Source organism: Mus caroli, unplaced genomic scaffold (genome assembly GCF_978045245.1).
Source record: "Mus caroli unplaced genomic scaffold, Mus_caroli_1 scaffold_8, whole genome shotgun sequence".
Taxonomy (NCBI): domain Eukaryota; kingdom Metazoa; phylum Chordata; class Mammalia; order Rodentia; family Muridae; genus Mus; species Mus caroli.
The window spans coordinates 82,258,217-82,273,308 of record NW_028227263.1 but is presented as its reverse complement, the minus strand read 5'-3'; the positions used below and the strand labels follow the sequence as shown (position 1 = coordinate 82,273,308).

The window sequence follows — 15,092 nt, the reverse complement described above, 5'->3', positions numbered from 1 at the left end:
CTTCCCCTGGTCCCTAGAGAAGTCAGCTTGTGATCATTGAGACTACATCTCCCAAAGCCAGAAAACCTGGATCTCACCCTGCTAAATAGAACAGTTTAGGCAGGTTACCTGCACGGGGCACACCCATCTCCAGAGGCTGGACAGGAATTGTGACTTGGACCTGGGTGCTGATGGAGTGTAAAAGGTGGGTGGCACTGGTCCTGATGGTGGTGGTAGTGGTGATGATGATGAGAATAATGAGTTTTAAGACTGGGGAAATCATCAGTTTGGGAGATGGCCCATGCTGGCCAGTATGGGGGGCGGGGTTACAATGGAGCAAATAGGTGGCCTTGCTATCAAGATTGACACAGGAAGAAGTAATCCTAGCTGATGAGGTAGGGCAGGAGACGGATCAGGACTACTTAGAGCCACAGAGGAGCAGGTGGGGTGAATGGGACAGCCGATCCTCTCCAGAGGTCACCTCAAGGGGTGGGGTTCTCACATGACATCTCCTCAGCCTCTTTCCAGGAGACACTCACAGCTCTGGTCATGGCCTTGGTTTTCTTATGCCTGCTTTCTGATGGAAAAAGTGATGGGGAACTCTCACTGGCCTCTCGCTGACTTCAAATGCTGCCTGGAGCTCTCTTTACTATAGGCATCTTCTCACTAGTGTCTCCTCTTAAAGTCTGTTTTCTTTAAGAGCCAACTCTCCCCTACAGGACACCCCACATCCTCGGCTAGCTGGCCGCACATCCCCTCTCACCCATTCAGATGGGCAGCTATGTAAATCAGGCACTGTGGTCGCCAAGGTGAGAGTAGCCCTACTCTTGCACTTGAGAGTGGCCCTACTCTTGCACTTGAGAACTCATTCTGGATGGCGGCAGACAAGGAGAGACTGCTGCCCCACCCTTCACCCATGCAGAGCTGGGTACTCAAGAAAGTTGCCCACCCAGGCAAGGAGTTCCAGCCAGAGGTCAGACTCCAACATGGATGAGAAGGGAAGCTTTGGGAAATCAGTTAATGAGTGAGGCAAACCATGGGGGTTGTGGGGGGGTGTGAGTGCCCTCAGTGTGGACTGCAGCTGTAGCTGTGGTGGGCTGCGGCTGTCACTGTGGTGGGCTGTGACTGTAGCTGTGGTGGAATGCGGCTGTAGCTGTGGTGGGCTATGGCTGTAGCTGTAGTGGGCTGTGGCTGTAGCTGTAGTGGGCTGTGGCTGTAGCTGTGGTGGGCTGTGATCTCCCAAGAGAAGACAGGGAAATCAAGCTCCAGGTTGAGGATAGTGATGAGAGAGAGACAGAGAATGGTCATCCTGAGAGAGGAGCAGAGCTAGGAGAGATTCGGAGTCTAAAGGCCAAGTGCTAGAGACATCAGAAGACCAAGGTCAGCAAGGCAAGTGTGGAGGGCTTCTCGGGAACAAAGCGCTTCAGATCTGTGGCCATGCAAGTCCCTGGGGCAAGGTAGAGCAGGTCTGGTGGGTTGGGAAGGGAGAGAGTCACCCTTGGAGATGGAAAAGGATACAAAACATTATAGGGGCTTACAAGGGTGGACCTGAAGTGACAGGCTGGAGAGGATGACCCACCCACTGTGTTTGTGACATTGACTAGAATTTCACTAATTTGCCAGTGGGAATGACTCTAGATGAGTGACCTGAGGCAGGGAGCTGGCCTCTGGGCACATCCCTCCCTTTCTCCCTGGTTGGCTTCCATCTGTGACCCACAGCATCTCACAGGGCCAGAGGTTAGACCAACATCCAGTTGATAGACAAGGTTAGTCACATGGCATTGCCTGGGAAGTACAGATCTCCATGTAAGAAATTTTAGAAACCTCATCTGTTTGGGAGGGAAGGCAGCATGGATAACTGTGACACATGGAAATGCATAATGACACACATGGCGTGTTCCCCTGATGTGTTACTGACGTGTGATGTGGTAGTCATGGGATTTCACCCCACAGCATTCATTCACACCCAGTGTTAAATCAGACACTTACAAGACAGGGGGTGTGGTAGCAAGGGGTTCATCAATAACGTCTGTCCATATGGCAGATGGCACGGGAACACAAGCACAACCCAGGCACCTCAGGAAAGGATGTGCACAGGGTGGTGCCCCTGGAATAGATGGTGATATCCAAAACCTGCTGAGTCAATGACCAGCATGGTCTACCTTCATAGAAGGGAATCTGCTGTCTCTCCACCTGAGACTAAGCCAAGATCCAAACAATTGGAGCTGAAAGAAGGCCACACCTACGTTTCCAAAAGCTCAGTGCCAGCTTCCCCTTGTTTTAACCCCTGACATGTAGGTCAAGAACACAGAGGTTTGAGCTAAGGGCCAGCTCCTGATAGCAGATGGGCACTGTCCTTGGTGCTGACAAAACTTCATGGTGGCCTGCACCTCATGGTGGTCTGCTCAGCCTACAGCTGGGCTGGGTAGACTGTCAGCCCACTCTGGATGATGGCGGATGGAGAATTGCTGATCCAAGAGAGGAGTTTAGAGCAATGGCTTTCTGGATGGATGGGCACAGGGTTGGGGGGACATTGTCCATTAACCTTCATCATCCCCTTTGGCTTGTATGCTTGCAGGTAGCCTATGATTCTGCCTATGAGATCTGTGTGCCTGATCCACTTTCTGTACCCTAGCAGTGCTGACACTTCCCACAAAGCCCCGCTTCTCCTCAAAGCAATTCTAGAAAGCAGCTCAGGGACACCCATCGGTGACCTCTGCTCTGGGTGATGGTGGGGGGGGGGGGCTGGTATCTGTTGATTTTGACATAGTGAACTCCTACATAGCTTCTAGTGCCTAAGAGCTTCAGACTGAGACCACTCCCTGTTGTGGCCAGGACTCTCAAGTATCCTAAGCCCTTTTGTTATTCCTTTCTTTCTAAAGACCTTGCCTCGGCCTAGTTCTTGCTCCATCTGCTTGCCCCCTAACATGTTTTTTTGTGGTATTTGTGGTGGAAACTCACAACCTTGTACATGCTAAACCAGCACTCTTACCACTGACCTATACTTCTAACCTCCTCATTGTGCATTCATTCATTCATTCATTCATTTTTTCATTCATTCATTCCTTTATTCATTCATCTCTATGGGTGTGGAAGACAACATGACAGCCTCTTTTAGAAGCGTCAGTCAGTCTTCAAGAAGGGAAAGATCATCCAGTCTTCAAAACTCAAAGGCACAAAAACAGTGCCTTCTACTCTTTAGTAGCTTAGTTAGCTTAGACTCCCTCCCACTTTTCTTCCCCTTTGAACTTCAGGAAGACTGTGAAAATCCATTACACCTCCAACATGGATAGTCTGGCTTCTGAAGGAGAGGCCGTGGGCTGGTTATGTTTTCAGGGCTTTGTGGATCATCTGCGCCTCAGTTGTTATGAGGAATGGACAAAGAAAAGCATTTACCTACACTGACATTAGTCAGCGTTTACAACACAGTAAGCCCTAAGGACAGGGTACAGACTGACAGAAGCCAGACACAAAAGGACAGATGTCGTGTGCTACACTTCCATGAAGCTCCCAGTATGGAAGGTAGAGTCGTGTCTTCCAGAGGCTAGAAGAGGTTTGAATGGAGAGTTGTGATTTAAGGGGGCATGGGGTTTACAGCTGTGCAAGGGAGACCTGGGTATGAGTGGTGGTGAATATCTTCAAGCCACTCAACTGACAACCTAAAAGTGCCTGTCAGAGCAAACCTATTTGCTATTGTAAACGAAATAAATGTCTTTGTGTTGTTGACTGATTTGAGCCAGTTTGGAACATCAGTACCCAAGCTGGGCCAGTCTGAATGTGAGTAGCCAGCATCGCACACACAAAGCCATTTAGGACCAACCAAACTGGTTCAGACAGAACAACAGTGGCACTGCATACCCTCTTTTAGGATGTGGACACAGAACACACATGTGGCCATGAGGTAGTGGGTCTGCGTTGCTTTAGCGTACACCAGGGCTATCACACCCTATGAGTAGCCCATCACACCCTTTCTCGCCTGGGTTTTGGGCTGTGGTCAGTATTGAACATGATCTCACCTTGGCAGGAGAGTGTGACACAAAAGATTATCCAAAAAATGTTATAAGCACAGACACATGGCAAGGGGAAGCAGCTGAGGTCGTACCCTGTGCATACTAAAATCTGCACACTGACATGCCTTGAATTACAATGGGTTTATATTCTAATAAGCCTATAAGTCTTACTTTAGAAAATTGTAAGTTAAAAAAAAAAAGTGCAACCACAGTCCCAACATCAGGACCAAGCTAAGCGGGATTCTGTAGATAGCTGTGCTCTCTGATCCTGACTGAGAGCTATGGCTTGCTATGGTGGTCAGCATCCTGACAGACAACTGCATTGCATGCTCCTAGGCTTCAGGCAGTCCAAGTCTACAATCTAAAGTGCAGTTCCTCCTGAATGCATATTGACTGTTGCATTTGCACTATGTAAAGTAAAAAACAAAAAAAATTGGAAAACTCTCGTCATAAATTGAGACCCTCCTTTCTTGTAAAAATCTAACACTAAACATTAATTCTACTCTTCCCCTTCCCACTAGCTTTAAAAAAAGCAAACATTCCATTTTTATATTCCCAAAAGCGTGGCAGGGAGAAGCTAATTGGGTCCTTGGTATCGTCTTACTATGTTATCTGGTGAAATGTCTTTTAAATTCTGAGTCACAGGATTTAGCTTTGGTGTCTGCTGCACTGGGTTGTTCCTGTGAGTTGGAAGTCAGTCAGTTATTACTGAGCACTAGTCATCCTGACTGAAGCTGGGGACTCTGTTTCCTCTTAGGAGAGCACAGCTCTGGCGGTAGCAATTCCGTGCCACTCATGGCAGTCCACGTGGACTGGTAGGAGTTAAACACAGAAGATGTCCCCTGGAAATTGAAACCTAATATTGACTTAGCATTAGTCACCGACTTTCTTTCTGACACTGGCACCTTTGTTTTAGATGTCAAGCTAGTTTTCTCAGAATGTGTGCACAAGGCTTGAGGCTAAGTGCAGGGAAGCTAAGGGAATTCAAAGGATGGTCCAGGTTCCTGGGAGGACTCCAGGTTTGAATTGCGGATAACGGCAGGCAATTGCATCTGTGAGCATCTGTATCCATCTGATGTCTTACCTTCAGGTGGGTAGGAGGAATTGCTTGCAGCTGTTCATGGCTAGCTAGCAGAACTGGTGGTGGAAGAAGCCCTGTTGATACAAGGCAGGCCTTAAGAAGGTTAGGTGGAGATATTCTTGTCTGAGACTTAATCAGAACCAAAATAGACTTCTCCCTTGCTATGTAGTATGCCTTGTGTGAAACCATGGAATTCCCATGTCCCCTTGACGTCCCTTTAATGTGACCTCTCCAGAGGTGAGGCAGGTGCACCAGGGAAAAACAATTACATGAGTCCCAGGTGTGTGTGGGCCACCCCTTCCCTTGGCCACCCCTTCCACTTTGCCTGGATGCTGAAGCTGGAGGCTGACCTGCATGCATCAGGGTACTGCTACGCTGAATGGCTCACGAGGAAGGCAGGATGCTTAGACATCTGGAGGGCTCAGCTTATTCTTTTTTCCTCATATTTTCATTTCATTCGTTTGTTTGGGAAGGGCTGTGTATATAACCCAAATCCTCACTCTTGCTAGGCAAGAGCTGAACCCCTACTGTATACTGACTGTCAGCTGCCATTGCTTTGAATGTATAATAATGCACTCTAGGCATATGATTTGACATTGGGCCTATTTTGAAGTGAGGGTTCATTCAATGGCTTTCAGTAAATGCTTTGCAGCCATCACTGCCATCTAGACCAGAAAATTCCCACTGTTTCATAAGAACTCTTACTCTTTAACAGTCTTCCCTTGCCCTGACTTCTTGCAGTGAGACACTTGTTTTCTATCTCTATGCGTTCATCTATTCTGGATATCTCGGTCCTATGCTATGCCACCTTTTTGGCTGGCCTCTCCCTTAGCCTGCCTTAGTCTGGCATTGCAGTAGTGCATTGGGGCCTTATTCCTTTCAGGCTGAATGATCTTTCATGGGATGAGTGGTGTGTGTCCTGCCCCTCTCCAACCACCGAGGAACGTTAGGGTTGTTTCTACATTATGACTAAGGTCAAATGTGCCGTGAACAAGTTGTCATGAACTCTCATCTTGAGCTTTATGGGATGCATAGGAAGGAGCAGAATTTCTGGGCTATATGATCTTAAGCTCCTACACTTGTACAAGAGCAGAGCATTTCCGTTCTCTAGCACCAGCCAGTGGGGCCTCTGTTTACTCTGAAATTGGAAAACATGTAATAGCCCTGATCCTGCAGCAAGCCAGACTTGGCCTCTCCAGCTCCCAGACTTAATCTCTAGAGGATGGCTTTTGTTCACTGCAAATCTGTTTATACCCTGGCTTATCCCAGGAAAGGTTTAATCTTGGCAAAAACACTAAGTGTAGCTACCATAAGTCCAGTTTCCATTTTGCCTGTGGAGTATCCAGGGTAGAGTTCTCACTGGAAATTTCTCTGTCCTTAAGTAGAAATGCCCTGCGTGGTGCAGAATAAATAAACACTTACTCAGGATTGGCCACCTGTGGACAGGACAGTCCCTTCACAAAGGTGAGCTTAGAGAAAAAAATGGGATTATGCTCTGAAATGAGTAGCCAAGCACCTTCCTCCACTGCGTGCACTCCGCAAGGTTCTATGGAAAGGCCACAGGAAATAAAGTAGAGGCTGTGTCCGGCTGGTTATACTGATCAGTAGTGGGGAGAATCTCAGAGGGCCAGGCCTAGTGTCCAAAGCCAGGCTGGAGAACAGGCACCAGCCACCAGTCCCTGGAAAGGTGGCCAGATCGACAAATAGTACAGTAAAGGGGACCTTTAAATTAGAGGGCTGAAGTCCAGCCTTTCCAAGATGAGAGGATAGTGGTAATGATGGACATGTGTAAATGCATTTAGTGATACTGAACTGTACACACACATAATCGAGAGAGCGAGTGTTATGCAATGGAAAAGCTGGAGTTCAGGCAGCTGATAAGTAATTTTGAGTCTAAGGTGTTCCATGAAATGCTTAGCATGAGCATGGGAGTGCAGTCTTTCCCTCCTTCCAATCATGAACCTACCTAAAGATTTAAAAAACAAATCGTCTGACCAGCTTGGTCCCTGGTGTGTCTGCCTTGACACTTTTAAGCCACACATCTCTTTGTAAAAGTGGTCACTCTGTGGGAGTGACTATCACAAGAATAAATACTTTATCCCAGGCCCCTTTTGCTTAAGGTAAGTATTACAGAAGTGGCCTGAACTGTAAGAGGAATAGAGACAATGAACAATAGCATATTTTGGGTATATTTTTCCCCTGGGCCCTGTATGTGTCAGAGGGTTGGTTCTAGGTGCTTTTGAAAGAATATGTCCGCATCCCTGAGATAGACCCTGGCAGATGATGCTTTTGGCTTGTCCCCACTCAGAGCTGCCCTTGTGCAGCAGAATTGGTCTGGTCCACTTTTGGATGGAGGAAGAAATCTTTGTAGGCATATCAGATGATTGGGGCTGGCTGGCTCTTTTGAGAACAGTATGAAATGGTCCCCAAAGGACACAGCTGTCTGAGTCATCCATCATCCCTGGGGTTTCTCTGTTGTAGGGTCATGTTGGAGGGGGAGATGTGGCCCAGTGAGATGCTGTGACTTCTCCAGATCTAAACTGATGTTGTCAGTTCCCAACATGTTTGTCATTTGAAAGGAGGCTGTTGTTCCAGATGGCGAGAGCTGAGTGGGTGTGAGCTGGTTGTCTGTGAGTTCATCTCAAGCAGTGTGGGTTATAGTACTGGATTTTCAGTTGTGTTAAGCAGACAAATCAGAATTGACACTTTACAAACCCCAAACTTTAGTTCGCACCAACTGGAGCCCACATATTTATTCCGATGACTTATTCTCATTAGTGTTTTTATGAAGGGTGTTTATCTCGGTGCTGAGCAGCTGTCCCTGGGTCCCAGTGTGAGCAGCCAGCTTGCACTATACCACACACTCATCAGTACTCCACAGTGGAGCTTCTCCACCTGAGAGCACATTTCATTCACACACTCTGTGAACGCTCTGCCCTCTGGTGGGTGGCTGATAGTTCCGGCCACAGGAAAGGGATGGGAACTCTGCTGGTGGTGTGGAGGAGCCCTGGTCCAGTCTCACATGTACCTGGCTGTTGGCCCAAGGGAATGCCAATGGGATTTCAGTGTCACTTTCACCGAAGAGGCTTGGAGCCCCAGATCCATGTGGGCCTTTGACACTGAATTTCCAATGGAGCTTCCATGCTGCTGGTCCCCTTAACATTCTAGTCTCCTGAAGAAAAACTCATAAGCCCTCCTGTCTTCCTCTTTGAAAATCAGCTTAGCTGTTTATGCAAAGCTGTGGTTGTTATGGTGATGAAGAGCCCACTTGGGAAAACCTTAGTGGAGTAGTTGACATTGAGGAAAGGTGGTGCCTAGAGAAGACACACTTTTTCGTGGATGTCCCATACTGTAGCCCACATCAAGCAATCCCAGGGGCAGGACATAAGGAGGGAGTTGACACCTCTCCCATGTCCTCCTGGCTAGTCATGAGCTCTGATCTACAGTTACCCAGAGGCCTAATGGCTGGCCTGTTTCCAGCTCAGGGGGCAGGTATAGCCTCCCATTGTCCAAATCCCCATATCTGGTATAAAGACCTCTCTTCCTATCTGAAGTTTAGGTACCACCACAGCTATAGCATGTATGGAAGGCTCTGTTTGTTGTTTGATAGTTGCCTTCTCGAGGTCTTCTTGGGGATGAGCAGACCTGATCAGCAGCAGGAAGCAGGGTAGGCCTCCAACAAAGGGAGACCCTGTGGGAGCTCATGTGCTAGAATCTTCCAGGTGAGCCACATTCTGGAGACCCCCAGAATCAGCAAGGTGCACTCAACAGTGAGGGGTAGGGAATTTCTACAGCCAGTAAAGACTTAGAGAGATGTCTGAGGTATCTGAGGTGACATCTCAGACACCTTCATGGGTAGGCATCAGGATCCCCACAGCTAGACTTTCCCTTAGGGAGGGAGATCCTATCCACAGTGGAGGTGACATCCCAGTGGGGTGTCACCCCCTTATTTGGGGTCTTTCTCCTGGTCAGCCTTGGCCATGAGATAAGGCTCCTCACATCAATGGAAGCTTGGCTCTTTCAGCTCCTTTCGGAGCCCTGTCCCTAGTCATTCTTTATCAGCCCTGTAGAAGCCAGCACTGTCCACAAATTCAGCTTGGCTGGCATGGGATTGGATGGGGTGGACTTCTGCGGACATCCTTAGTGATTGCAACCTACTGTGGGAAGAGGAGTGGGCTGTATTCCTGAAGGGCATTTGGGAAGGGAAGAAACTTTCCAGCAGTGTTGGCAAGCTAGATGCTGGCCCTGGAATGCACCAGGACAGAAGGGCAAGGCTGGAGCTCACCTGTGTGGTCTGGCCAGGCCTAAGAATTCATGTGGGTCAAGGATAAGCACAGCTGTGGTTTGGGTCTACTTTCAATATCTATATATTCATATTTAGACCTCATTTTAAAGTATTAAAAGGTTGGAAACAGACCAGGGAGTAGTAGTACATCCCTTTAGTCCCAGCACTTGGGAGACAAAGGCAGATGGATCCCTGAGTTCAAGGCCAGCCTAGGAAGGAAGGAAGGAAGGAAGGAAGGAAGGAAGGAAGGAAGGAAGGAAGGGAGGGAGGGAGGGAGGAAGGAAGGAAGGAAGGAAGGAAGGAAGGAAGGAAGGAAAGAAGGGAAGGGAAGGGAAGGGAAGGGAAGGGAAGGGAAGGGAAGGGAAGGGAAGGGAAGGGAAGGGAAGGGAAGGGAAGGGAAGGGAAGGGAAGGGAAGGGAAGGGAAGAAGGGAAGGGAAGGGAAGGGAAGAAAAAGAGAGGGAGGGAGGGAGGGAGGGAGGAAGGAAGGAAGGAAGGAAGGAAGGAAGGAAGGAAGGAAGGAAGGAGAAAGGGAAGGAGGGAGAAAAAGAAGAAAAGAAGAGATGAGGCCGGTGAACTGGCAACACTTGAACCAACTATATGGGGTCTTTTGGAGGTAGTTAGATAAGCTTATCAGGTAGAGGGTCCCCATGACTAGATCCTGGTGGCTTTATGAAAGAGAAATCAGAAGAGATTCCTTGTCCCATTCCCTTTCTCTTGCCTTGTGACATCCCCAAAATATACATGTTCTTGACCTCCACTTCTCTGAACCTTTTCTTTAATACATACCCAAGTCTTGGGTATCACATTGTTAGCAATAGAGACTGAACTAACACAGGCTTCTAGAAGGGCCAAGGGAAGGAATGGACCAGCTAGATCCTAGACCTGCCCAGGTCCCAATTGTGTCCTAGTACTTCCTTACGGTAGGAGGACAGGTTACGTGCAGGGTGTCTGGGATGTCTGTCACAGTCATAGGATGTGGGAGGAACACCCTCTTCATCTTCCCTGTCCTCAATAAGCAGCCTCAGGTCCTGGTTCTTAACCCACCTCACCTCTGAAATCTAGTAAAACCTGTGGTAGAGCAGAGAAAGATTGGACAAGAGTCATTCTAACTGTTTGAGGGCCCATGCTTGTTCCTGTAAATGCCAGTGGGTGGCTCCTGGTTCTTTTTCTGTAAACCCACCAGAGGAGTGGACTCCATCAGCAGAATACCACAGTGACCCGCATCTCTCAACCTGTAGTTGTGACCCCGTTGGAGGTCAAATGACCCTTTCACAGAAGTTGCCTAAGACTGTCTGCATGTCCAATATTTATATTATGAATCAAAATTGCAGCTATGAAGTAGCACAAAAATAATTTTATGACTGGAGGTAACTACAGCATGAGGAGCTAACTGTATTAAAGGGTCACAACGTTAGGAAGGTTGAGAACCTCTTCAGGTGACAGTATAGAACCTGCAGTATAGACAGGATAGGCAGGATAGACAGCTGCACCCTGAGACATTCCTTACACACCTCATGAGGCTGGCAGTTGCCAGAAACAGTGGCAGTCACTGAAGCAAGTGAGACCCCGCCCCTTCAGAAATGAGGGGCCCTGTTGTATAAAAACGACCTCCTGCGACTGGGTTATCGTGTCAGCATCCTACTGTGTGCTACTATTTCCGGGAGATCATATTACTGTTTACTGTTATTCCTTTGGAAATCATGTTACCAATCACTGTTAATTCCGGGAAGTCCCATGACTTAGGATGCTGCTCCCCAGAGCTATTTGGTTAGGTTGGTGACCTCAGTATCTTGGATCTTGCTTCTGTTTTCCGCCTGGTGTAAAACATGAAATGCAGAAATATATCTTGTCTTAGTCAGGGTTTCTATTCCTGCACAAACATCATGACCAATAAAACAAGTTGGGGAGGAAAGGGTTTATTTGACTTACACTTCCATAGTGCTGTTCATCACCAAGGAAGTCAGGACTGGAACTTAAGCAGGTCAGGAAGCAGGAGCTGAAGCAGAGGCCATGGAGGGATGTTATTTACTGGCTTGCTCAGCCTGCTCTCTTATAGAACCCAAGACTACCAGCCCAGAAATGGCACCACCCACAAGGGGCCTTTCCCCCTTGATCACTAATTGAGGAAATGCCTTACAGCTGGATCTTATGGAGGCATTTCCTCAACTGAAGCTCCTTTCTCTGTGATAACTCCAGCTGCGTCAAGTTGACACAAAACCAGCCAGTACATATCTTAAGTATTAAATCATATTGTTTGAAATAAAGGAAGTTATGGGTTGAGATCATATTTTAAGAAGAGATGTAATGCTTTATGGCATTTTTGTGGTAGTAATAGTAGACTGGCTCATTTGCATTTATTCTCACCTGAGAACCTTGATTTATCCTAACACTATTTAACTCTGGAACAATGCGAAAGGAATGTACCACCATGGGAAATACTATAGAGTATTCATTCAAAACAAAACAAGTGCATTCAGCATCTCATTCAGTGGTTGTAGGTCTAAGAAAACAGTCTCACAGACATGCTCACACACCCGAGGTCTCAGCAGTACTACTTGGAAGAGTCGAAAGGTGAAGCAGCCCAAGCTGCCTTCAATGGGTGCATAAAACAGTGCATCACATACATACAGTGGAACACTGTTCATCCTTCAAAAGGGAAATTCTGGTAATACAACGTGGATGAGTGTTGAGGACATTATGCTAAGTGAAACAAGCCAGTCGCCAACAGATAATACTATATAGTGCCATGCATCCCAGGTACCTAAAATGGTCAATTCATAGATCTGGAAAATCAAGTGGATGGAGGTGATATGGCGAAGAGGACTGTGGAGTAGGGTTGTAGTCGCATGGACTCAGATTGTGGGTTATTTTTTGAACATTTGCTTTTATTTTTATTTATTTGTACGTATCTTTATGAGTGCCCACAAAGGCCAGAAGAAAGTGTCACATTCCCCTGGAGCTGGAATTAAAGACAGCTGTGTTTGTGTGTCTGGGAACTGGACTCAGGATCTCTGGAAGAGCAGTACACACCTTACTGCCAAGCAGTCTCTCCATCCCAGGTTCCAACGTTGTATTACGAAGTGTGTCCTTACAATGGATGGTGAAGATGGCTGGCTCTACCATATTAATGCACTTTATGCCCTTCAACTGTACACTGAAAATAATTCCAATGATAAAGTATGCATTTTATTAAAATAAAAATAATAGTAAACAATAAAATGTAAACATTTGGGGAATGTAAAAGTATATACATATTAATGGCATAACAGTTGGGCACTTGTATACGTGTACTCCCATCTAGGTATTTATAAGATTGGGTCTCGTTGAATATCCAGTTTTCTGTTTTGCATCTGAGTTCATTTTTCTACTATATAAAAACATAATCAATTCTCTGGTTTCCAGGTTTGCAATGGCTTAGAGCAGCCAAGGAAGCAGCAGCGCTCTGATCTCAATGGGCCCACTGACAATAACAACATCCCAGAGGTAATTTTCTTCCAAAGATAAGAGTTCTGGACCAGAGTTCTCATGATGGAATTGCCGGCTGTGGTATGGTCATCTCATCTCTGGGGAGAGAGAGTCTAGATCAAGCCAGCCTGGGACTACTGTCATAGGAAGAGATTTGGGTGCCCTGTCATGGGAGGAGGGGAAGGGCATATCCTGAGGACTCACAGCTGCACTGTGCACTGTTGGTGCACTGCTGATAATGCAGGGAACCATGGTATGGGGATCCTTGCTTCTTCCTGATAATGGTGTGGACATTCTTGTACTCCTGGTTATGGGGTTGGGCTAGGATCTCTGATAGTCCCTGGTGATTGTATTGGGATACCTGGTACTCCCTGATTATAGTGTTGGATTGGGGTCCCTGGTGCTCCCGATCTAGTAGAAACTCAAGGTTAGCCTGGATTTCTCAAGAGCAGAGTCATTGTCATTTAGGGTGGTTCATGAGCATCCCCACTGACCACATACCAGCAGCCACTACCCTACACCTCAGTTATGACAACAAAACCTCTCCAGATATTGACCTTAAATGTGTCCTTAAGGAAAAAAACATCCTGATTGAGTGCCACGGTTCTAAACCAATAATATGGTCATGTGATTCAAATTAGGGCTTAGGAAAGTTACTTTGCCTCTTTTCGGGTAGTAGAAGCAAGATGTTCTAGTCCTGTTGAAATAATTGTGATCACCAATGGACTGGCATCCACTCTCCTTTATTATGGTCTTGAAGACATGCCCAGGTAATTCTCATGCCTGGTGGTTTGAGAACTGTTGCGCTAACTTGTCTTTAGGCTTCTTCTAACCATGACATGCTAAGTTAGGTTTGGCTTGCAGGCTTTTGTGATCCTTCTCAGCATCCTGTTTCCCATATAAGGCACTACTGGGATGATCTGAGTTCTTGGAAACATATATGGGTTTAGACCTTTTCAGCCTGGGGTGTACATGTCTTGAGAAGATTCTTATGAGTCAGCTTTTGCAATCAGTATGTTCATTCTCTTTGTTATTTCCCAACAGACAAAGAAGGTGGCATCATTTCCAAGCTTTGTGGCTGGTAAGTGACTTCACATCTCATCACTGGGGAGGCAGGGGCACTTTATGTCAAAGTGAATGGTCCTTTTGTTCATGGATTTCTCCTGAGAATCTTTCCAGAAAAGCACCGTTTCTCAAGAAAGTGCCCTTGGGCATTTGGCTCTTTGGATTCTGCATTAGCCCACTATGGGAGAGGGGTTTCCAGCTCATCTGCCTGGTTTGATGCAAGGGACAGTAAGGACCATTTATGTATGTGTCTTGCCCTCATTAACTGCATCACAGATGACACTGAGGGCTGGATTAATGCATTGAGATGTGTCTATGTATGCAGTTCATTATGATCTATGTTCCATCAGCATGGTTATAATGACATCTGAATGCAGGCTTTCCTTTTCACACCCTCTTGCACTTTCTCCTCCCACCCTTATCAAGATTATCAGTGCATGTTTGCACTTTATAAAGACCTAGGCAGACTTGGTTGGTTCTGAATAGTGTTTGGGGTGAGGCACTTCTGCTTGGCATTTGATGGAGGTGACTTACAGTGGTCTGCATGTATCAGCTTTCCTCACAGGGTCCCTTGCAGAGCAAATAACCCCGTAAGTAGGCCCTTTCTCAGCCAGGAGAATCTTTCCTGCTTCTAATGTGCTGTAATAAACAATGTCAGTTTTATTAATTATTTCAATAAGCTGATAATTAATTCTTATGAATATTTATAGGAACAAAGTAAATGGATCTTTGAAACAGCCTTAAACCTTTCCCATTCTGCTTTATATTTGTGGTAAACAACAGAAGCCTCCAAGTTCTCCTTTAAGAATGAGTTCAAACCAGACTTAACCGGTTTCAACGGGTTCACTCTGTTGACTGTTATAAGCAGCTTAATGCCAGTTAATTTGGAAGAGAATTGGTTTTAACTGTGAGAACTCATATTTAAAACCTAAGTAGACTGGACTCCTCGTAGCCCAATGCATATAGGCTCAGATGGGTTTGGCCCAGCCTTTTGCTTGTGGCTGTAGATGTATTTTTTCTGGTTCTGACTGACTCAAGCTGTTTTGCATTAGAACACAGCAAGCTACATGATTGTAGCAATTTGTCTGGTTGTAGTTTTCCAGGGTCTAATGATTGGCAGGAAGAGACCACACCCACCCTCCTTGTTACTCTATGGTGGTCTATGATTGGGTTCTGATTGGAAGGAGGCAACATCAATGAAAAACT

The 15,092-nt window shown here is 46.6% G+C and overlaps 1 protein-coding gene across 8 annotated transcripts in view; it reads left to right on the top strand.

Moving 5' to 3' along the window:
- The window catches only part of Apba2 (amyloid beta precursor protein binding family A member 2), a 243,735-nt gene that overhangs the window by 191,568 nt on the left and 37,075 nt on the right, over nt 1–15,092 (top strand). For all 8 annotated transcript variants that reach the window (XM_029480040.2, XM_085841672.1, XM_085841675.1 and 5 more), the window contains 2 exons: nt 12,759–12,839; nt 13,866–13,902. In XM_029480040.2, the coding sequence (XP_029335900.1) occupies nt 12,759–12,839; nt 13,866–13,902 (118 nt within the window). The remainder of the gene's footprint in view (nt 1–12,758; nt 12,840–13,865; nt 13,903–15,092) is intronic.